The 24,871-nt window shown below is 39.0% G+C and overlaps 1 protein-coding gene across 1 annotated transcript in view; it reads left to right on the top strand.

The window, feature by feature from the left end:
- The window catches only part of LAPTM4B (lysosomal protein transmembrane 4 beta), a 62,456-nt gene that overhangs the window by 13,551 nt on the left and 24,034 nt on the right, over positions 1-24,871 (top strand). The window contains exons 2-5 of the mRNA XM_045861358.1: positions 7,927-8,038; positions 17,257-17,330; positions 18,047-18,169; positions 21,542-21,640. Of these exons, the coding sequence (XP_045717314.1) occupies positions 7,927-8,038; positions 17,257-17,330; positions 18,047-18,169; positions 21,542-21,640 (408 nt within the window). The remainder of the gene's footprint in view (positions 1-7,926; positions 8,039-17,256; positions 17,331-18,046; positions 18,170-21,541; positions 21,641-24,871) is intronic.

Consider the following 24,871-nt stretch of genomic DNA (forward strand, 5'->3'; position numbering starts at 1 on the left):
TTAGCCTTCCATCTGTTATCATTTTTCTTTTGCCCAAAGAACGCCCTTTAATAATTTTTGAGCTGCTAGTGACAGATTCCCTCAGTTTTGTCTGAAAGTATCTTTGTTTTGTTTTAATCCTTGAATAACTTTTTATTTACTTAATATAAAATTGTAGGTAGGCATTTCCTCCCTGACATTTTTAAGATGTAACTTCATTGTCTTCCTCCTTATTTTGTTTTTATTAAAGCCAGGGTCAAAATATTTTCTTCTGTCTTACCCAGCTCATTAATTTTGTTGTAACTGTGTCTAATGGGTTAATAAACCCATTCACAGAGTTCTTAATTTAACTGCTATATTTTTTCATTCATTAGAGTTTCTATTCTTTTCAAATAAGTCATGTCTTTGTGTGTGCGTGTGTGTGTGTGTGTGTGTGATTCTAATTTCCTTCCAAAATTCTCATTCAATTTTTCCTTATCTCTTGGAATTTCATGAGCATAGTCACTTTAAAAGGCTTGCTCTTTTCACTTCAGTATCTAGAGCACCTGTGGTCTGTTGCTGTTGTCTGTTGGTTCTTTTTTTTTTTTAAATATTTTATTTATGTATTTTTAGAGAGGGAAGGAAGGGAGAAAGAGAGAGAGAGAGAAACATCAATGTGCGGTTGCTGGGGGCCATGGCCTGCAACCCAGGCATGTGCCCTGACTGGGAATTGAACCTGCGATGCTTGGTTCGCAGACCGCACTCATTCCACTGAGCTACGCCAGCCAGGGCTGTCTGTTGGTTCTTGTTGTTAGCGTCCCGTATTCTGTTTACTGTATTCTGGACACTATATTTGAAAATTGAAGAAATAATTTGAGGTATAGGATGATCTCTTTCTCCATTAAAGATTTTAATAGCTTCTTTTTTATATATAATTTCTCTAATTTTTCTAATTACTTTACATCATGCTTTAAATATGAAATCCCTCTTTCTTAAGATTTTATTTATTTATTTTTAGAGAGGGAAGGGGGGGAGAGAGAGAGAGAGAGAGAAACATCAATGTGCGGTTGCTGGGGGTTATGGCCTGCAACCCAGGAATGTACCCTGGCTGGGAATCAAACCTGGGACACTTTAGTTCCCAGCCCACGCACTCAATCCACTGAGCTACGCCAGTCAGAGGATTTTAATAGCTTCTTCTAGGGGGTCTAGCATCTGGGGTTCAGAGGTGGGCTCTGTCTCTGTAAAGGCTTGTCCATTTCTGGCTCACCTTCCTTCAGGTGTTAGGTCCCTTCAGGGTCTTCAGGGCTTTAGGGAATTCTGCCTCCACTCCACCCAGCAGGCCTTGTACTTCAACTTTCCGCACCCTGGCCCAGCAGACTCTCAGGGGTGCGGCTCAGGCTCTTAGCTCTTACTCATCTTTTCTGGAATCAACATATGCCCCAGGGCTATCTCTGCCTTCTCCTGGAACTTGGCCAATAATTCTTCACTTCCTTGTTAGCTCTCTCTCTGATGCCTTCTCACAGTTTATATTTTGTCTAGATTTTCTAGTTATCCTCACTGAGAAGATGGGGTTGTATTACCTAGTTCACCATTATTGGAAGTGGCAGATCCCTTAATTATTAATATTTTTCTTTTTATGAAATCACCTTTATTTCATTTTCTTTCTCTTTTTCTTTTTTTAGGGTGTATTTGTTTATTTTTTTAAATATATTTTATTGATTATGCTATTACAGTTGTCCCATTTTCTCCCTTTTATTCACCTCTGCCCTGCACACCCCCTCCCACTCACATTCCCCTGCTTTAGTTCATGTCCATGGGTCATACATGTTCTTTGGCTTCTACATTTCCCATACTATTCTTAACCTTCCCCTGTCTATCTTCTGCCTATGATTTATGCTACTTAATCTCTGTATCTTTTCCCCCTCTCTCCCCACCCACTCTCAGATCTCTTAATTATTATTATTTTATTTTACTCTCACATTTCTCCCTCGTTTTACCCATTTCCAAGTTTTGATTAATTGCCCAGCCAGATTTGTTTGTCATTGGTCATCTTCTTATTACTAATTATTTCTCTTTAGAGGGTCAGGTTTAATAATAATATTCTGTAACATATTTTAATAAAAATATTCTGTAACATACCTAATAAGAATATTCTGTAATATATTTCATGTGAAAATGTTTTTTAGGCTTTAAATACTTTTTCCTGACTCTAAAAGCAGTTAGATACTTCAGAAAATACACAAAGGTATAATGATAGTTAAAGGTACAAGTCATCTGCAAACCTACCACTTGTTTATAACATTGTATGTTTGGGTGTTTTTAGTCTGTTATTTATACATGTGAGCATATTCTAAATATGATTAATAAAATTAGAATTACATAAAATTTTTAGACTGCAGTTTTCATTTACCAATATACTGAAAGTTTTCTGTCATTAATATTTTTTAATGCAATTTTTTATTTCTTACTTAGGATTCTGTTACGTGGTTGTAATATTTAGCCATCTTCCTACCTTTGTTTTAAGTTTTCATAATAGATAAGTCCTCAGCAATCATTTTTGGACACAGCTTTTTGTGCTAATTTCTGATTATTGTGTCATTACTATCATAGTGGGTTTGAGTGTTCTTAAGTTTCTTTTATTGTGACTTTTATTTTTAAAAACAATTTAAACATTTTATTCATTTATTTTTAGAGAGAGGGGAAGGGAAGGAGAAAGAGAGGGAGAGAAACATCAATGTGTGGTTGCCTCTTGCATGCCTCCTACAGAGGACCTGGCCCATAACCCAGGCATGTGCCCTGATTGGGAATTGAACCAGCCACTCTTTGGTTCGCAGGCCTGAGCTGTTGAGGCTTTTAAAAAGTGATAGTTACATTTTTAGTTATTTAGATTCAAGCTGTAGGTCTCACTGTTCATTTAGGATCTGATATAATAGGGGTGAAGAGTACTTTGGATTCCTGCAGAATAAACAAGTGCCTAAATACCACTTAAGTATTGGACAGAAGTTGAATGTATTTAAATACATAGGGAAGTAGTCATTGTCAAGAACAAGGAAAATATATGTGACACCACAGGAACACTTTGTAAATAGAATAGGAATAGTTTGTATACCACCTACCAAAACAGATGAAGAAAGTCCAGATGTGAGTGAGCATTAATTGAGTGAGAAAATAAATATGCTCTTTCTTGCTTTATATTTAGATTAGCAGTGGTCATTACATAACCTGCTTCTGGCAAATCTTACCATCTTCTTGGTTCTCATTTGTGGTGATATTTCATTCTGACAATGGATGATTTTCAGTTTCTCTCTCGGGAAGTACTTCGTCTCCAGTGTTTATGGGACTTTGACTTGTATTTGACCTTTTCCGTCTGACCATGTTTAGTTGTTACCATGGCTGGTCCTATCTCCCACTTCTTTGCACAGTTATAGGTCCTCGTGGATCGCCCTGTCACCCTACAGCATTCACATCATGTATACTGTACCAAATTCCCATCTGACAATTGGGGTTTACATAATTATGCAGTAAATAATGTGTCAACACACACCTGTTGTGAAGTACTCTCTGATTAAAGGAGTACAGTGGTGAGTCATTTGTGCCTTGTAATGACCTTACTGTCATATCTTTTTTTTCAGATTATTTATCTGTTTACTTATTTGTAGAGAGAGGGGAAGGGAGAGAGAAATATCAATGTGTGATTGCCCCTTGCGTGCCCCCTACTGCAGACCTGGCCCACAACCCAGACAGGTGCCCTGAATAGGAATCAGACTGGTGACCCTTTGGTTTGCAGGCCAGTGCTCAATCTACTGAGCCACACCAGCCAGGGCCACATCTTCTTTTTATATATGTCTTCTTCCTCTGGACTGGCTCATGAAGAATAGGGGCACCTGAAAGGGGACTTGGCCCCTGGACTGTGATCTGTGGCTTGTGATCACAGAGAGAAAGGCAGTAGGGCTAGAGGTACAGGAGCAGATGGTAGTTACTGGAGCAGCTAGGGCACAGCCAAGTCCATATAGGAACCAGGGCCCACTCTGGACTGAGAATGTTGTCAGGAATGAGGTGACGTGTTTGGAGACTGAGCTGGAGAGAACAGGAATGTACACAAGACTAGATATCAATCAGGCTGTCAGAACTGGAGCAGGCAAACAGAAAAACGGAGGGCAGGCCTGCATACCAAAGACTGAATACAAAGAAGATTAGAAGCTAGATGGACAAGCTCCAAATAGGATTATTTGGACGTCTGCAAGGACTTTTCAGCACATTGTATCTAAAATCAGCCTTGTCATAGTCCTTCAAGTGATCTTCCTATTTCTGATCATGACAAGTTATATATTGTCACCCAGGCTTGAAATCTCAGAGTCATGTTTGCTTCCTTTTATTTTTGCATCTAGTCACTCTCTAGGTCTCCAATAATTTACCTCCTTGTGGAAAGGCCTTGGGGTTCAAACTATGGCTCTTCCACACATAGGACCTAACATGAAGTCACTCAGCCTCTCAAGCTAATGTGTAAGGTGACAGTCTTACAGGGTTGGCATGAGAATTAGACGTGTGGGTAAAATCCTTATTAGGTCCCAGCCAGACTGTTACAGTAGTCTCCAGATTGGTTTCCTGTATCCGTTGTAGCCTCCTGGCCTCTTTCCAGCCTAAACTTCCTACTGCTGTAGCTCTGATCATGTGATATCCCCCCTCAAAAACCTTTTAGGCATCTTCATTAACTATTTGAATAAAGCCCAAATTTTTATCCTGGTTTTGAGGACCCACCACCATCTGGCCCCAGACTACATTTCTAGTTTCATCCCCTATCACTTCCCTCCTTATACTGTGTTCCAACCAAATTGAATTAATGGCTATTTTCAATACGGGGCCCTGTCCCAGTGGCCGTACTCATATTCGAACTTGTTCTTTTCCATGCCTCTGAGGGTTCCAGAACCTTCTCATCTTTCCTAGTCCCTGTCCAAATGCTACCACGGCTGCACCTCTCAGCAACCCTGTCTCAGCCTTGGATTTACCCATGTTTTTTGCACCATAAGATGCACCTAGGTTTTATAGGAAGAAAATAGGGAAAAAAAATTTGAAGCAAAAATGTGGTAAAATATTTAATAACATAAATAACATAATATTTCACCAATGTAAATGTAAACAGAACTGAACAGCAACATTAACGACCATTATTCCTCCCAAATTAGGAAGGGTATGTCTTATAGTCCAAAATATAAGGTAAGTAATGTCTTCCTCTGAACTTCCATTCTTTATGCTTTGTGTTACTTGAGTCTGTGACTTGTTTAAACTCATGTTCTGAGTCCTGGAGAGTTCTTTCCAAGCATTTAGCAAATACCTGATCTATTGCAGGCTATTAGTAAATATGTTATGGTAAGTAAGCCAGGCAAGGGGATAAGAACACGCTGATTAAGAGGCGAAGGGTCCATGGGAACTGGAAGGACAGAAAAGCAGCCGAATAACATTGGCTCAGAAGACCTGGGACTCAGGCAATTTTCTGATGCTAGGCAGGAACTTTTATATGGTTCTTGTGCAGGTGAAGAGCTAAGGGAACTAACTTTTTTAAAAGATTTTATTTATTTATTTCTAGATGGGGGAAGGGAGGGAGAGAAACATCAATGTGTGGTTGCCTCTCACACGCACCCCCCCGGGGGGGGGGGGCTTGGCCCGCAGTGCAGGCACATGCCCTGACTGGGAATCGAACCAGTGACTGGACCCTTTGGTTTACAGGTTGGCACTCAGTCCACTGAACCACACCAGCCAGGACAAAGAAACTAATTCTAGTGGCTATAATATGCCAGTAACCTTACTAGGTGTTTTACATAGTTTACTCATTTGAACACCAACCAGATCACATTCTTCCTTAATACTCTCTACCGGTGTCTTGTTATAGTTATTATACAATCTGAGCTCCACACCTAGCCCTTTGGAATCCCCAAATCTGGACCTACTGCACCACCTCCTCACCTTTCCGTCTTCTCACACCTTCCCTACTCCACCTCTTCATGAATCCCAAATTTGTGTCTTTCCTTTTCATCCCTAAAACCGACCCCATTACTATAACAAGAACAAATGCATTGCCTTTGTATGATACTTGACTTTTTCAAAACACGTTGTAAGGTTATTTCATCTGATCTTATTTCAGTCTGTCATCTTTTGGACTGCCTTCTCCAAAGATAAGAGTATAGAGGCAACGAAATGCCAAGAAAACTTGACAGTTTATCAGAGAATATCTGTGCTGGTTGTGGTACTAGCTCGTACCTTTCATTAATCCTTAAAACATTCGGAAAAGTTTTCTGTAACTAGAGTTTTGCTAATCCCACTGTCTTTAAAATGTGCTCAGTTTTTAGGATCTTTGGAGAGAAATAAGAAATGTGTAGTTCTGAAAAACACTGGGAAGGGTGATTGGTAGATAAGGGAATAAGGGGTGTTTACTTTTCACTTTATACCCTTTTGTATCTCAGTTTTTAATCACATGCTTGTAGTATCTATTTAAATTAGTGCTATATGTATACTCTGGGAAATTGCTATTCTCATTTTTATAATTACATTTTTCAAAAAGCAGTTAGACCATATTAGGCAATTTGGAAGATAGAGGCAGAAAAAAAATACTCCAGATCCTACGGTAATACCATTTGGGATTGCCATGTAAAAATGGATTCCAGAGTGGACATTTTGTAAAACAAATAACTTGACTATTTGAACCTCTACTGTAAATAAGTGTTTCCAAATATGGTTTTTATAGTAGGTAATTCTTTAGCTAATAAAAGAATCTTCTATCTATGAATATTATTTATCTTTTCTCTTCATGTTAACTATAGTGAAACATAGAGCTTTTTCATAAGTGTATAAACTCAGAAATAAGAAGAAATAACAACCCAGTCTCAGCCCAAACCATAGCTAACTCTGGAACACCTTCCCCGCAGCAGTTGGTATGTGTGCAGAGTGTGCAGCGAGGGCAGGTGGGAAGATTGTTGGAAGTAGAAATGCAGAAGTAGAATGGTCAGAATTTTGAATTGGTTGGATTGAGGGGACAAGGAAGATGGTGAACCCAAAGATAATCGCACTTAAAATAAGACAGAAGATTTTAAGAGATTATGTCTTAGACTTGAAATTTCTGGATTCAAATCCCATTTCTACAATTTGTTGGCTGCCTGATCTTGGACAGTGTTTTTGACCCCCCCCCCCAGCCTCAGTTTTCTCATCTATAAAATGGGAATGATATAACACATATTTCATTAGGCTGTTGCAGTGCTTAAGAAGGAAATAGCCACATAAAGTATTTAGCATAGTGCCTGAGTGTTTTCCATGCTTAATTATTAACAGTGATGCTATTTTTTAAGATACAGAACAGAAGTGCACAGTGGGAGATATACTAAGGATAGTGATTTCTGTTCTGATGAGCTGACTTTGAAGTTTGCAAGGGAAATTTATTCAGCACTATCTATGAGGAAGAATTGTGGGCCCAGGACAGAAAGGGGCTCATGTGCTCCTGCAGGATTAAGGATCCTGGCTTTGCCATTAAGCTTGGCATTCATTTTCTGATACTGTTTTATAGATGGTCTCAAAACGCTGATTGTCTCAACTTGTAAAAAATGTTTTATCACCTGCAAAAACTTGCAGTTGATCATTAGCATATGTGTTTTGCTGCTGAAAAGTTGTGCTTTTCCAGCCACTGGCTGCTGTAGCATATGTTTGTGCTGGTTGTTCACTGCTGTAGGGCGCCAGCTGTGTGGGCAGTGAGGTGAAATCCAGTGATCGCCTGGGCATCGAGCTATGTGCCCTTGACTGCATCTGAATGGACTGGCAGAGTGTCTGCCTTGGGGATGTTTGCCTGCCCCCTGGATGGTTGGGGCTTAGTATTGTAAATTAAGTCTGTTGAAATTAAGTTCCACGTGATCAGTATAATTTTCTTTTATAGGGACTGTATGCCGAGTGTGTTACTTACATTTTTCTCTTTCTTGTTGTATGTAGATCCTCAATGTCGTGGTGCTGTTGATTCTGTTGAGCGCCCTGGCTGATCCAGATCAGTACCACTTTTCAAGTTCTGAACTGGGAGGTGACTTCGAGTTCATGGATGATGCCAGTAAGTACATCACATGGCATTTGTAGGTATTTTGGTATTTTCAAGGGCAGGGAATCTGGCTTCCAGTTCTTCCTATTAAATTATAGGTATTGACTCATGGGCCCATTTGAACTGATTCAACTTTCCATCATTACAAATCAGATCAACAAGTATTTCTGTGCTGCCCTGTGTTCTAAGTACAAGAGTCTAAATGAGATTCCCCCGCTGCCTTTTTTTCATATTATGTTAACTTGCCTGTTTTAAAAATTACTGCTTTGTCATAGTCTTTTTTTTACCCCGGTCTTTTGGTCTTTTGGGGAAGAGGGGGGTGTAAATGGCAGGAAGGAAGGAGAAAATGCATGTCTTATTGTGCCTCCTATTGTTTTAGTATTTACCTTTTTTCCTTCCAGGAGGTGATCATTCTTTATTCTAGAAACTATGTTGGTGGTTGTTCAGTGGATTTGGGCCCTTTTTCTGATAAGTAGAAACATACGTACATAGGGATGTAAATGTGGGGTAAACGGGAAAAAGCCAGCCACCCAGCTCTAAGATCACAGAAATCTGATTATAGACAGTTAGAGTCACACTGTGCCTGTGCAAGCTGAAAGGAGCCTTGCTCTGCATAATCCCAAACAAAAGGTCACACAAATTTATTTCTCATTCGCTTTGAAGAACTTGAAATACATTTGAAAAAAACTGTTGCTGGGGCAAACTGAGTAAGTGGGAGATTGGCCCAAGATGCAGTTTTAGAGATAGACTAGGAGTATTCATTGATCTTAAGCAAACAGACAGCCAGATATTTCTTCAGCAAAATGGATTTATTCCAGAACAACAAAGAATTGCAATTCAGGACATGGACTCTAATGCTGAACCACCTGCAGATCCAGAGAAAGGAGATCAAAACATGTGAAAAGGAAATGTAAGACAAAGTTAAAAAAAAAAAAAGATTCACTCAAGTGAATATCCACTCTTCTGTACTTTTTTAATGTGATTTGAATGATAGTCCTAAAAGGAATTACAAACTATTCATTCAGTCCTTTCAAATATATGAAATATGAGAGAAACCTAAAATTCACTGGAATTAATATCTAGGACAGTATAAAACATTTAGTGTTCTAAATTCTTAAATGCCAGCAAGCCTTTGAAGTTACCTGAATTAAGTCTGTAGTGTCAGATAGTCATCACCCAGCTTTAATCTCTGGCAGAGCAAAGCATGCGGTGCTACTGTTTGATTCAGGTGGAACCATAGCTGCATCATTCAAAACTTTTTCTAACCTCAGTTACCTTAGAGAGGGAACCCTGCTACAGAATCAGTGAAAGATCATCTTAAATGTCAATCAAACATTATATTTATAGCTTAGTCTTTTAACTCGGGAAGAAGGCAGAGAGATATTAATTTAATATTAATGGAATTCATTATCCTTTCTGGAAGAATTTGTAAGAGCAGGGTTATTCAGAACAGAGAATGAGCAATGTAACAGCAGACATCACGTCTCAGTCTGATAAGGTCAGGATAATATAATGCCCGCACTTAGAACATGTTAGGAAGCAATGGTGGCGAAAGATGATGGATATGAAGGGTCTCATGGTTCCGCCTTCACTGAGTAACCATATATGGGTAGCCATAAATTTTTGATGATTTTTATGACCATTTCCTTCCTCAGGCCAGGTATATCTACCCAGGGAACAATATAAAAATAAGGTTGACTAGAAACACAAATCTTCAAAATTAGGAAAAATCTGCAGAATTGAGGGGGAGAGGAAAGAAAAGAATGGTCAGCTGGGGCTTTCCCTGTGGCTGTTGGCACCACAGAGTAAGGCTCTCTCCTTGCTCTGTCACTCAGAAGGGGTCCTAGGCTACCTATCTGCTTTCTGTTCCACAACCCCTAACAAGCTCAGCAGTCTGCACAGCTTGTCCACTTGTGTCCCGACGGTCTTGAGGAAATAGACACATGTATGCAAGAGCAGGGGAAGCTGAGCCAAAGGAACCATCTTGGCCCTTTATTTTCATCCAGGCACTCTTTCATCCTTCCATCCTTTCATCTATTTATCCTTTAAATCACTAGGGATAGTGAAGTAACTTGGATAACCAACGCTAGCTGTTTCCATCTCTAGACCTGAAGGAGGACTGGGAGGCTAGGGTTACTGGAGCTGGGAGTGAGAGAGGCATATAGTTAATATCTTCATGAGACGTGGTGACCTTTGGTCTAGGGCTACAGCCAACCCAGGGTAACCTGACAACAGGTGGTAGCCTGGCTCTCTGCTTTCTTCTCTCTCTTTGGTCTTGTCTGGGCTCCTCTTTGGCGGGAGTGAGCTAAAGGCAGAAGGTAAGGGAGCCCTATCGATAGACCATGTAACAGGTCCCCCTCTGGGCAGGGGAATGGATGGTGAAGAGTGCATCTGGAAAGACAAATGGAAGACATTGGTAGAATTATTCACCTACTTATCTGACTGTTCCACTTAACCACACTATTTTGCCAGGTGTACATTTCCTTTCTTTGCCTACAAGAATACCATGAAAAATTTGCTTAGGCTCTGGCCTGTGTAGCCCAGCTGATTAGAGTGACATTGTATAAACCAAAAGGTCACAAGTTTGATTCCCAGTCAGGGCACATAAGCAGGTTGCGGGTTCAGTCCTCAGTTGGGATGTGTGGGAGAGGCAGCCAGTCAGTGTTTCTTTCACATTGATGTTTCTCTCCTCCTCTCTCTCCCTTCCCCTCTCTCTGTTATCAAGAAGCATGCCCTCAGGTGAGGATAAAAAAAAAGTTTGCTTAATGTCCTTTTAAAATTAGATACGTTATACCTGTGTAACCCCTTGATTTGTTTGAGGTCCTAATTTGCTAGTGGTTGAGCAGGAACTAAATTAGCTCAGGCAGCCAGTGCACCTCCTCCTGTGTTCTCACTCACCTGCTGCCTCCCTGATGATCTGTTCTGTCATTTGCATTTTAATGTTTTTGAAATCAGAATAAGATTTACAATTTAGCATAGATTTACTGTGAGAATCATTTTTTTCCTCCAAATTTTTATTTTGGAAAAATGAAAACCTTTCAGAAAAGTTTCAGGTACAGTGTACACCAATTTTGCTTTTTTCATTAGCAGTCATTTGGTGTTCCTCATTCTTTATAGAATTATCTCTTGTTAAATATTGAGTAGGTATAAAGCAGTATTTATAAAATATTTATAAAACATATCAAATAATGGTACTACAAGTACTTGTGTATCCACCACTCGACTTAAGAAATTGATTTTTACCTTACTTTCCAAAGAGCCCTACATGTCCCTTCCTGATTGCACATTCTTTTCTCAGACCTCAGAGATAGCTGCACTTCCACACTGCTGTTCTTTATAGATGTCCCACATACATTCGTATTACTAATTGATGTAGTTTAATTTTCATGTGCTTGAACTTTGTATAGCTGAAGCAAGTAAGCAGGTCTCTTCTTTGATGAAAAAGACTGTGTTTTGATGAAGAAATTATTCACACTCGTTACAGATGCTAAAGACTTCATTCAAGAGGGCCCACTACACTGGGGCTTTTCTAATGGGGGAGAGAGATCTCAACTCCCACCCCAACCGAGCACAAATGGGGGTTTCTAACCAAAGAGCAGGGTTGGGGTCTGTGCCTGGGAGAATGCTAAGAGGAAGCATCAAGGTCAGACCAACTCATTGTGATTCTTGCTGAAGTCAGGCCAGGGTGATAAGTTCTGTAGGGTAGCGGGTAAGGAATTTGATCAGATATTAGGGTGATCAGATACCAAGGGTGAGGGATTTTTCAATAAACTGACAGCAGGATTCTTGCAAAAATTGGACTAAATGGGTCAAGGACAGGATTCAGGGTGTTTGGTCAGAGGAGAGAGTCTTAGTTTTGTCAGCATCTAACTGAGAAAACCTAATCTGCTTCCTACTGCAAGGGAATCTCAGAAATCTATGCTTTAGCATGAATTTGTTCAGGTCTCAGGAAATCCCCTTGTAAATTTTGACTGTGTTAAACTTACTGATTATCTTAGGGAGAAGAAATATCTTTATGTGTTGTATTTTGGCTGGTTACATCTTTTTTTTTAATGGCTCTATTAAGGTATAGTTTATATACCAACAATATTACCCATTTACATTGTAAAATTCAATGATTTTTCATAAATTTACAGAAATATATAATTTTAAAAAATATCTAATTACAGTTTATGCCTTTCCACTTATGGAAGTGCTCCATAGTAGTGTTTCTAAAATTTTCTGTGTAGAGCACATATATTTTTTTATTAAATATATTTTATTTCCTTCTCTTCAGTTCTAGTTGAACATTTGGTTCTCCAGTGAACATAATCACAAAAATCTAAATGCTGTTTATTGGTTTTTCTATTATATAAGCAACCTGTATGCAACTTAATTATAATTGTCACTATAAATCTGTCAGTATAAAAGTGTGGCTGGCAGGAGCTGATTTCTTTATTTTAGAAAGTGAGAAGTTAAGAGATTCTCTAAGTTTGACATTTAAGTCTATTACTTTGTTAACTAATCCTTCCTAACTTTTTATAGCTTATTTTAAACTTTTAGGTCCTACAACATGCATGAACCTTGAAAATATTATGATAAATGAAAGAAATCTGACATAAAAGGCCACATATCATATGATCTTATTTATAGAAAATGTATAGAATAGGCAAACCCATAGAGACAAAAGGTAGATTAGTGGTTGCCAGGGCCTGGAGAGAGGAGGGAATGGGGAGAGTCTGCTAAAGGTTTGGGGCTTTTTGAGGGGGGAAGATGGAGAATGAAAATATTCTGGAATCAGTGATGATGGCTGTGCAACTTTGTAAATATACTAAAAGAAACCAGTGATTAAAAGAGTGAATTTTATGGCATGTTAATTCTATCTCAATAAAAAATAATTTTCTGAGGAAAAATAAGACCCAGCAAAAATACCCATCCCGTGTCCTCTTACAAAATCTTTAGCGTTCCTCTTGGCTGAAAATACTGCTGCCCACTCTGGAGCCCCCTAGCTCTTCATCTGTTACCACCTATTGACGTTTTCTTTTCCCTCTTCTGAGGACAAGCTAAGCATTTAAGAACAGAGACTATGTCCTGTTAATCTTTGCAGTGCCACAATATTTATCTCATGTTACGTGAATATTAAGTGTTCACGAAATAAATTTTGGGCTTAACACTAAAGTTGTAAATTGATGTTACAAAAAAACTCTTCTGTATGACTATACTTAAATAAAAAGTTATAAACAATCACCACACACATGCAAAAAGTATATTAGAACCTCCCTTCTGTTTTAAGGGAATGTAATTATGCCTTATTTCTTATTCTTCCCTAAGCTTTTAACCTCAGAATGTGAGACCCTAGAGGGGGGACTTGAACTTGAGTTTTCTGTTTGTCCCTGTGGGGTTTGGCACTCTACATTTTGCTCTGAGTAGTTCAGACCGTTGCTGTGAATTTAGCTGAAAATCATAGCTTCTAGACTTAATGGTGAGAATATACTCCAAATACTGTTTGTTTCCATGATCCTTGGTGCCAGAAATGTTACCGAAAATTACAGAAAACTGAGACATAAGAATGACTTATGATTAGACAAGTTGGATGTGGGAACATAAATCAGGAAGTTATGTAGCTCGCTACAAGTTTTGTGGGAAGGAAACAGATTCAAGAAATAGGAGGGAAAATAGAATTCAAAATATGTTGTTTATTAAACAAAGGCATTTCAGGACTTCTTTATATGCCTATTCTATTTCAGTGGTTAACAGACCAAGTATCAGGAGGCATTTTCTAATTATGCCTCTTGTGGCCTGTGGGATAGATTTTCTTAGGATCCTTTGCCACTGTGAACTGCATTACTGAGCAGGCCCTCAGCCGAGGCAGCAGGGTGGTGGCAGTGTGCTCTGACCTCAGCTCATGGAGCTGCTGTGCCCAGAGTCAGTGAAGGGGGTTGCTGTCACTGACGAGTACTATTGCTCCTTGTGAAAAATCACTATATTTTTGTTAGAACCATTTCTTCAATTGCCTGTGACAATTAAAAAGAACGAAATTTAATTCTTCAGAGTAACTCTCATTTACCCCTGATGTGCTGCACATTATTTTAGAGGAGTTGACGTGCCAGGCGGTTTAGTGTACTACAGTAGCCCATTTTACCTTACCTACTCTGTGTACATTTGATTTATACTTTGGTTCTACCTCCGTTATTTCACATGCTTGTGATATATTGAGTTTCTTCAGTGTGGTTCATATAATCATTTATGGCAATAGAACTTTGAAAATTTCCTCCTCAAGTTAACATTTTTATGGTAAATAGTATCTCATGTGAGTGGTGATAGGATACTTTATTTTATGACTTTCATTTTATTTGTACTTTTAAAATCCTTGATTTTATATTCTTTGAAAAAAGGTGGATACTTAAAAGTTTTCATGTTTATGTGAAATTTAGTTCTGGGGTATCTTTATTTTCAGTCTAGGAATGTAATTCTTCTTCTTATTATTTTGTCATATTAGTAAAGGTTATTACTATTTTTATTTTTGAATAATTCCTTGAGTTTGCTTATTTGTTTATTGTTTAAGATCTGTGAGGTATTCAAAGAATATCCTATGATGGGCTGGCTTCCATAAAATTAATTTTCTTTTTCATTATAAAATATACCTGTACAGAATTTGGAAATCATACAAGTAGACAAAGAATCAAATAGTAAACTTCTGCCTGAGTTTTAAGTTTCAGAGATTGCTGTAAATTCTAATAGGCTTTGACATGATAATTGCTTATTGATGTCTTAACTCTTTTTATAATATCATCCACCACTTGCTAGCTGGGCAGCCTTGGGCAAGTTATGGCTTTTCTTCGTCATCTTTATCTCCTCTATAATGAGGATATAATAACTGTACCTACCTCTTAAATTTACTACAAGGATTCAATTAAGTAACAATAGCTAATTCACTGAGGAAAATGGAGTAAAGAGAAAGTAGACAGCGTACATTCCACTATGTTCATAGCTTTATGCAGGGATAAAATACAATACCCTCATTGCTTCATATGCAGATGATAGTACTAGAATGGGTGTGTGCACTTACTGTACCTGTGTGTGTAAATGGAGACTTTCCTTTTGCATTTAAAGCATTTAAAATGCATTCAAGTTTATTCCCTCCATTGGTCATACAAGAATCCTATGAGGCATAGATGAAATTTCTTTGTAGGTACCTCTTTCCTCACAAGAAGGAAAAGGTAAATTAATTTAGCATTGAAATTTAAAACTGAACTATAATATATATATATATATATATCATGAAAGAAATCATGGTCTTTTAACTATACTGGTCTGAGGTTATAACCTTCATATTTTTTCTTTTTTGAAAATCTTATTTTCACTCTAATAAAAATCATCAGCATTGTTATAAATTTACTGCATTAACTCTATAGACCAATTTGAGGAAACTTTTTCTTTTTGAGGTGGCAAATGGTCTTTGCTGACACTTTTGCATTTCTGTACTAGAATGTACTTCTATCCTGTGCTTCTGTTTGTAATCTTCCTGCCTAAAATGTTCTCTGAGCTCTGAAGCTGAGGACACAGAGAGGATGGTTCTAAAACTAGAATACTACTTTCTTTTGGAGAAGTAACCTGTAGGAAGAGGCAGCCTGGGTTGGTGCATTATTGCAGCCAAAGTAGAGGCTGGGTGTACAGGAGACAGAGCCAGAGACTGAAATCCTGAGAGCGGGATTAGTCATGGTTCAGCCTTTTGTGCAAATGCTCTCGACAAGTTACATAACCTCCGAGCTCTGGTTTCATAATCTGCCCCGTGGGAACAATAACATCTACCTCGGAGTGAGGAAGACTAAATGAGATGTTCGTGAAATGCCGTGGAAACCGTCAGCACTGGGCAGATACCCTACTACATGGTTTTTGTGCTCTCTTGGTGTCAGTGAAAACCCCATGCATCACCTTCAGAAACTCAGTCATAAACCCAGTCACACCCTACTTCTCTAATCAGAATATCCTAAAGGTATGGTAGCATGACCTCTTGAATAAATGTTCAGTGAGTACCTGCTATGATACAGGTATTGTTCTAGACCAGCATGTTCAACAGAAAAATAATGTTCTTAAGTACAGATATCAGTTTTCTAGTAGCCACATTAAAAAAGGTAAAGAGAAACAGGTGAGATTAACTTTAGTAATATAACTCATTTAATTCGGTGCCATATATCCAAGATATTATTTCAGCATATAATCAGTATTAAAATCATTAATGAGATATTTTACATTCTTTTTTGGTATTAAGTCCTTGAAATTTGGAGTATATTTTAATCTTATAGCAGCACATCCCAATTCAGATCAACCTCATTTCATATGCTCACTGTCCACATGTGGCTAGTAGCTGCTTTATTGGCTCTCCATCCCCTTCTCAATGTCGGGGCTATGGTAGTGAACAAGACACAGAAAGTCGTTTCCCTCAGGGAGGTTCCTCTAGCAGAGGGAGATGGAGAATGCACAACAAATATGAACAAGACAATAGTGATAGGTGCCACAAAGAAGATGAAGTAGCGTGTGGGAGTGCCTGGGAGGGGAGCTCTCTTGGAGTTGTTGACATTGAGCTGAGAGATGTGTGTGGTTAAAAAGGCAGAGCTAGCCGTGTGAAAATATGAGGGATGTTTCTTCTAGTCCGTGGGAATTACCCTAAGGTGGGATGCCCTTGCTGTGTGTAATGAACCAAATGGTATGGCTGGGTTATAGTGAGCAAGGAAGTGTGGGAGAAGGTCAGACAAGGCTGGGGAAGTAGACCTGCTTTAGAATAAGCAGACATGAAAGCCATGATTAAGAAACTGAGGTTTTATATTAAATGAGATGGGAAGCCAGTGGAGGGTTTTAAGAGGGACACGAGACACCATGAGTTTGTAAAATATAAGTTAGACTCCTTCCTACATGTTAAAAAAACCCCACCAATATATAATTCAGTTTACCATATATAATTCAGCTGATACATTTTTAAATGTATCTGAAACCAACATCTCTTTTGCATTTTTGAAATAAACTGATATGTTAGTCAGTCTCTTATTGATAGTCGTTATATGATTTAGGGAGAATATCTTTTGAGCACTTTGTTTTCCTTAACTATCTTAAATTCTCAAAGAACTCTGGTGTTTTACTTAATATGAAGTGCTCACTTATAATTGGTTTATAAACAAAATGCCTTTAAGAAAAGACTAAAACAAGTTTAAATGATGGATCTACTCATTTATTTTTTTTTTACTCTTTGGCAGACATGTGCATTGCTATTGCAATTTCTCTTCTCATGATCCTGATATGTGCAATGGCGACTTACGGAGCTTACAAGGTAAGCAGCTTTGAAATAAGCTGGGCCTTCAAGAGATTCGGCCAGAAACACCTGGACCGGGAAGGGACTCTTACAATGTTGCTGTAGCCTGATTTGGACTAAGTGTAGTAAATAAGAGGGCTTCCAGCAGGGTCTGTTGGCTAGATACCCACTGTGTCCCGTTGTTTCTAGTTGTCTAACAAGAACTTGCCTGCCAAGTGTGTTCCGCTCGTCCTCAGCTGCCTGTAGATCACTCATTCTCACTTCTGAAGCTTAATACCTCACCACCCCCCTCTTTTTTTTTTTTTGGACCAAAATGTTGTAATATACCTAGTGTTGCCTGAATTCCCCATGAACATGCATTAAAATTTTAATTTTTTTCCTGTTTTAAAAAAAATTAGCTGGGCCTTTTTCTCCATTCCTTACATGTATAATCTGTACCATTGTCTGAAAGAAGTGAGGTGTAGTCATTCTCAGTTTTCTATAGAATCTTTGGGGGTTATAATCTCTTGTTAATATTATGTAGTACTAGGAAAATCAATGCAGTCTCAGAAATGTTTGCTGAGATTTGTTTGACTCCTTCTGTTTGGCCTACCTTGTCATCATGGCCCGGCCTAATGAATTGCTATTCCTCCATTTCCCTGCATATTAAGAAAAGATTTCTCTGAGTTGAAAGAAATAACGTTCTGTAATCTCGAACAGATGAACATTAACATCATATTTTGTCTTCTGTCTAGCAACACGCTGCCTGGATCATCCCCTTCTTCTGTTACCAGATCTTCGATTTTGCCTTGAACACCTTGGTCGCCGTCACCGTGCTTGTTTACCCGAGCTCCATTCAGGAGTACATACGGCAGCTGGTACGTGGCCCTCCCACCACTGCTTCTCTCCCAAGGGAACCCTGGTTAAGTGAGGGACCCAGAGGTATTCACATAGACATGCACTCACATTAATTTGTGGATTTTTAATTTGCATCTGAGTTACTGATTAGAGATTTTTGAATGTTATCTTGAAGGTGAGATTTTTTGTTAGAGTGCCTTTTGGAAAAAACATAATCTGAGATAAGTTGGTGACTGTGGTGAAGGTATTAGATGCATCTACCTAAACTAGTTGCTAATTGTCTTATTTTTGTAAAATGTAATTTGCTCAGTTATCAGCAAAGGGTAGCTTTTTGCCTCTGCTGTTGTATGGAAAAAGTGGAACTCCACTGTATGCTGCATCCCAAACCTGTTTGGCCACAGAATGCTTTCTTCCCCAAGCACTTTTTGTTTTTGGACTAGTTTCCTGAATGTTCTTTGTTACCATATGTGCGAATATTGATAGCTGAGTGTTAGAAAGTTTGTGGAGGGTGTAACATTAGACTACTTTTGTGCCTTTACATTAAAATTTTTTTAATGTATTGATTTTAAAGAAAGACATTGACTTGTTGCTCCACTTATTTATGCGTTCATTGGTTGATTCCTGTATGTGCCCTGACTAGGGATTGAACCCGCAGCCGGGGTGTGTCAGGATGGCACTCTAACCAACTGAGTTCTCTGGCCAAGGCTTGTGCCTTTACAGTTTTAACCTTTGTGTTTTAAACTGTGAATATGTCTTAAAATTCAGTTTATTTAAAATCTTACAATGTTTTAAATGGAGAGAATGTTCACTCTGAAGATTTTAATAGTAGTCTCTGAACATGGGGGAAGGTGCCAGAGTGGTTCTGGGGAGGGAGAGATGAGACTGGAATTTGGTGTGACAAAGGAGGTTAAAAGTTCAGTGGGGAAAGGGGTGGGTGGAGGGAAAGGAGGAAATGGGGCAGCAGAAGTGTGTGATCTTGTGGAGTCATGCCCAGACCACGTAACGCTCTCAGCAGACCTAGGCTGAAAAGTCTCCAGTGTTTAGCTCCTTAAAAGTGTCTTCTAGGTTGTTGTTGTGGATGCCATTTTCATTAGTAATAGCTTCTCTCTGTTTGAGAAAACAAGTCCATGTTTTGGTAGAATATTGTGCCAAGAAAATTTTTGTGTATTTCCCATGTGCTAAATTTGTGTTATCCCTTGTGGTATACCTGAGTGTTTGTGCATGAGGAGGTTTATACAGGGTGCGGTGAAAGTTGGTTTGCAGTTATGAGTACATGAAACACAGAATTTATTCTTGTATAGTTACTTATTGTATTATTTTCCATATGAACAACTATAAACCTACTTTTGCCCCACACTGTATATGACCAGCAGATTGTACAGAATCCTGTCTTTAAAGCCTTGTGGCTTTTGGTCTGTAATGATAGTTTGGTGCTGGGATCAGCCTTGGAAGTGTGGAGGAGTCCTTATCTCTGCATAGCCTGTCATGTGAGGGGGCTGAGTATATTCTGTGCTACAGCCCACATATTGCAGAGATTTATGAATAGGAGCGCAGAGCCTAGTATGTAGGCAAGTGCTTAGAACACTGAGAATACGACCTAGACTTTGTATTATACCCCACACTGTTCAGTCACTGGACTCATTTGCTTTAGAGCTACTGGTAGTAAAATGATAGTATTGGTAATGCTGACGGTAATTCAATAATCTCTTTTTTAAAAATCACCATCTACTTTTATTTGTTATCATAAACCAAATAAAACAAGTAAGCATGTTCTACTTAAAAATCAGTTTGGGCCGAAAGAGTGAGGTCTGCAGGTTGTCACAATGCCCAAGACACAGTATTGAAAAGATTGTTAAAGAGCCACTGATTTTAAGGCCCTTGTTGACAAGTTGAGATGTAATGAGTCCAGAGAGACTGTTATCTGAGAAGGGTTGAGGGAAGCACCCACTAATGCCTCTTCTGTTTATGTGGAGTCTTATAAAATGCAGTTAAAATAAGCTGCGCTTGTGTGTTTATGGGTCTCAGCTGGATACAGAAATGATCTTCACTTTTCTGGGGGGAAGAGGATAAAGATCTTTATGGAAAGGGTCACATACTTCCACTTTAATCCCCACCTTTTTTTTTTCTATTAGACATAGAAACAATAGGATTTCATGTTGGCCTTGTGAACAGCAATTGGTTTTATTCTTACCCTTTAAAGAAAAGTACTTGAAAACCCTTCCAGGCTCCAAGGGAAGGGGCCAGTTGATCACAAAGAATGACTTAGATTTTATTTCTCAGATATTTTACCCAAAGTGAAAGGAGACTCTAAATATCACTGAGTGATGCTCACCCTGGGAGAAGGGGCCAAGCACATGAATCACGAGTGTTCTCTGTATTCTTCCCGAACATTTGGAACTTCTTTGTTGCGTCTCAAAATACTGCTGATGTGGAATCCAAACACATAGTACTGGCTGATAAAGAAGAGATCAAAGGTGTCGGTGCACACTGGGCCTCCTCCCTGCACATGTACCTTGGCCAGTTAAATGCAGGGCTGCACTCAGCACTGTGCTGGTGCCTCGTGGTGAAGCTCTGTCCCTCCCACTAACCACAGTAGCCAATTTTGATTGTCCTAAAAAGATATCCCTTGACCTGGCAGTTCAATCAGTGTGGTCAGATGGCAGGACTTGATCATCTTTTTTCAATGCTATAAATAACTCCTGTTATAAAAGATTCTGCTCTTTGAGAAGTAATATCAACAAAATGCTATATAAAGAAAACACTATTTTAACTGGTTTCTCTCCCTTGCCTTGCACAGGTTCTTTAGAATGGTTCAGGTTTTCAGGAGATCCAAATATCAGGGGTATATAAGGTCTACTGAATTTTAGCCCTGGCTGGTGTGGCTCAGCAGATTGAGCTCCAGCCTGTGAACCAAAGGTCATTGGTTCAATTCCCAGTCAGGGCACATGCCTGGGTTTCAGGGCCGCGTCCCTGGCTGAGCATGTGAGAGGCAACAGATCAATGTTGTTGTGTCTCTCACACACTGATGTTTCCCTCTCTTTTCTCCCCCCTTTCCCTCTCTAAAAAAATTAATCAATAAAGTCTTTAAAGAAAAGAAAAAGACTACTGCCTTTTAGCTTTTTGTAGAGTTGGAAGGCAAAGGTATGTTTTCAGGTCTCATTCATGAATCTTCCTCCAGTTTTTCAAGAGTTGTCTGAATTATGAACAGATGAGCCCCTCCTCACCACACCATTTGTAGCTTTTTCTTTAGTAGTGGTGGGCTAGAGATTCTGTGGGGGTCTTTAGTAGCACTCTGCTTTAACTGTTTTCTGATAGGCATATTTGATTAATGCCTAGGGATATAATCCTGAATGATTAATGAGATTTGCTAATGACGTGCTTTTCTTTTGCAGCCTCCTGATTTTCCCTACAGAGATGATATCATGTCAGTGAATTCTACCTGTTTGGTCCTTATTATTCTTCTGTTTATCAGCATTATCTTGACTTTCAAGGTAAGCCTGAAGATTTTACTTATTGCCGGAATATTCTAGTGCCAAATAAGTAAACAAACTTGAGTCAGCTCATTCTTTTGCTTTAGATGTCCGCACTGTTTTTTGATTTCCTGAAAATTACGTTCCTTCCCTTATCTGTGGGAGAGATAAACCCTCATCAGACTTCCACAGGCCAGTCAGGGGGTGTTCCAAAGTCTATTAGGATGAGAATAAATTGAAATGTTATGCTTTATGTAGGATATATATTATATATTACAATGTACGGCATTTATTGCAATGTTTTAATTTGTTTTTAAAATGCAGTATATTCTGAACATCATTCTATAACAGTTTATTATATGAATTTATCATTATCTAATAAATTACTTAGTGTTGGACATCAAGACACTGTCTACCTTTCCAGTTAATATTGCTGCAATGAGTAAATTTAAATACATCTTATGTATCCTTATGCCTTCCTCAAGATACACTTCTTAAAATTAGAAGGTGTGCATAACTTGAAGGCTTTGATAGGTTGTCAAGTTGATGCCCATAAAAGTTGAATGACTTAACACCCCCCTCAGCATCTGAGGGCTGTCCTTTCTCATCTTTGTGAACCTGATAATATGAACATCATTAGAACCCACACTTGTGTGCTACTAATGAGTAGAAAATTCTCAAATGGTTGTTGAACTTTGAACTTTGAATTTTTAACCTCTTTCATAGTCTTTATTTTGATGTAAAATTACCCAATTCTTCAAAAAATCAAACCTCAGTAAGCTTGAGGAAGCTGCATTTAGGAAGAAAAGTTATTTTAAATAGGTAATATGAAGTGAATCATTCAAAGAAAATGAATTCATTGAAAATCATTTGAGTCTACATTTCCCCCCGTAAAACACACTGAATATTTTGATACTGCATGTATAGTTTAATGGTCAAAGATTTGGGTGAACTTTTTGCACAGATGTTGAGGCTTACACCTCTGCAGCACCCACTCCCCTCCACCCCAGCTTCCTGGCTGCTCCATCAACCCAGATCCTGTCCTGTACCACCCCAGACCACCCAGGCTGCATGTGGCTTTGGCGGGGCCTCTGGCAAGAGGCCACAGACTCTCATGTCCCACTTATTGCAGTTGTCTTTGAAGGATAGACTCTCCTTTAGCTTTTCCCTGGTTTTGGTGCCTCTCCCTTGCCTTCGTAGTGTGAGTGAGTGAGTGTGTGTGTGTGTGTGTGTGTGTTCCAGTTTTTATGGTTTTTACCTGCAGGAAGGTTCATCTGATGAAGCTACTCTGCCATTACCAGAAGCTCAGAAACTGTAGCTTCCCAGTGCTCTTTAAAAAGGCATTTTAATGCTCTAGGCATTTTCGTTTGTATTGGAAATGCTTACCTGAGATTTTGAGTCAGAGGCCTAGATTTAGCTTTTATCACTGCCATTTCTAGCTGTGACCAGAGCCTTGGTTTCTTCATTTACTAAAAAGCAGTGATAGTTAAGAAAACATTCTGTACAGGCGTACTATGAGATTCAGGTGTAGTAACGTATGAGGAGATGCATTGCTCATTCATTTATTCAGTAAATATTTATTACAGGTCTCCTTATGTCAGGTCATGTTTTAGGTACTGAGGTGTAGTTGTATGCCGAGAGCCAACCCAGCCCTGCTGTCTGACACAGTCACAGAGGGAGCCATACGTCCGCACAGCAGACACGGCGGGGGAAAGTACTTGGCACTCTTCTGCTTAATCATTGTATTACTGCCCGCGCTTAGGGTCTATGTAATCTACCATGGGACTGAGACAAATGGCAGTTCCACAGAAGAAATACAGTTCTTTGAAAGTAAGCAAGAAAATGACAGCTTATTGGATAGTGACTCCCCACCAGAGTGTCCTCCTAAGTGGGTTAGAGAGTTCAAAGAATGGGTATTGGAAAGATTATTATGCACTCCTTTTCTATGAATGCTTAAGCAATCAGGACCCCCATGGTGTTTATTGCCTAAAAAGCCAGGCATAAAAGATAGAAACAATGAAAATGCATCAACACCAAGGTAGATAGCAGGCAGCCGAATAGACTGAGCAAAACAAAGATTATTACTTGCACAAGATGACAGGGTTCTGGCGCTGAAGTGAGAAGTGAGAGACAGATACTAACCACATTGACCATGAAAGCCTTCCCCATGGCCTTTGCCAGTGAGCTAAGACAGCCCTGTGCCCAGCTACATGCCCAGCTTGCAACCTTAGAATATATAGATCAAACTCAAGTTAAGCTTTAAGAAATTAAGGTGTTACATAGTGTGGTAAAATGTGTTACTGATTAGTTGCAAAGATTAGGAGCTAAAGCTTACACAAGAATATGCAGTAGAGAGCTGCTTCCTATTTTCTACAGAATAAGGATAAAGCAAATATGCCTTAAAAACCTCATTTTTTTTATTGCTTTCACATATGCCACATGTACACACCCAACTGTATAAAAATAAAAAACTCAAAAGCCCTGGCAGAGATGCCTGGCCGCTGAGCTTGAAACTGCACCTCTCGTGTCCTTCCTTTGCCGACGCCGTCCATCCATTGGGAACCCCTGGACCTGCTGGAGCTGGACTCCGGCAGTTGTAAATCAGAAAAATTCCTGTCCTGTGGTGCTTTTATAAGTTTCAAAACAGTGTTAATTATCATAATGAAAAGACACCGTGCAAATGGTCCATAATGCTATCTCCAACCCATGAGAAATGTGTGCTTGTTTTAATATTCACTTATTTCCATATCTCCTTTACTTAACTAGATTTCATTTCCTTGAGAACATAGACTATACCTTCATTTTTATTTATTTTTAATTTTATTTATTCTTAAAAGATTTTGTTTATTTTATTTTTTAGAGAGGGGAAGGGAGAGAAACATCAGTGTGTAGTTGCCTACTGGGGACTCAGCTTGCAACCCAGGCATGTGCCCTGACTGGGAATCAAACTGGTGACCCTTTGATTCTCAAGCCAGCACTCAACCACTAAGCCACACCAGCAAGGGCTATACCTTCATTTTTATAGCCCTTTTAGTACTAAGCTGATGCCTCACATATGAGAACTCAGTAACGACTAGTTTAAAAAAATATGGGTATATGTGTTGTGGTTTCACATATCAGTGTACCCCCATTAGTGGCTTTCACAACCTAAATTCGCTGCTACTCATCGATAAGGTTTATCAGCACACCAGCTCCCTGCGAGTCAAAACCAGGGCTTGTGTCAGTGCCTCTCCTTCCGAGGACAGTAAAGGG

Source organism: Phyllostomus hastatus, unplaced genomic scaffold (genome assembly GCF_019186645.2).
Source record: "Phyllostomus hastatus isolate PE091 unplaced genomic scaffold, TTU_PhHast_1.1 phas_scaffold_21, whole genome shotgun sequence".
Lineage (NCBI taxonomy): Eukaryota > Metazoa > Chordata > Mammalia > Chiroptera > Phyllostomidae > Phyllostomus > Phyllostomus hastatus.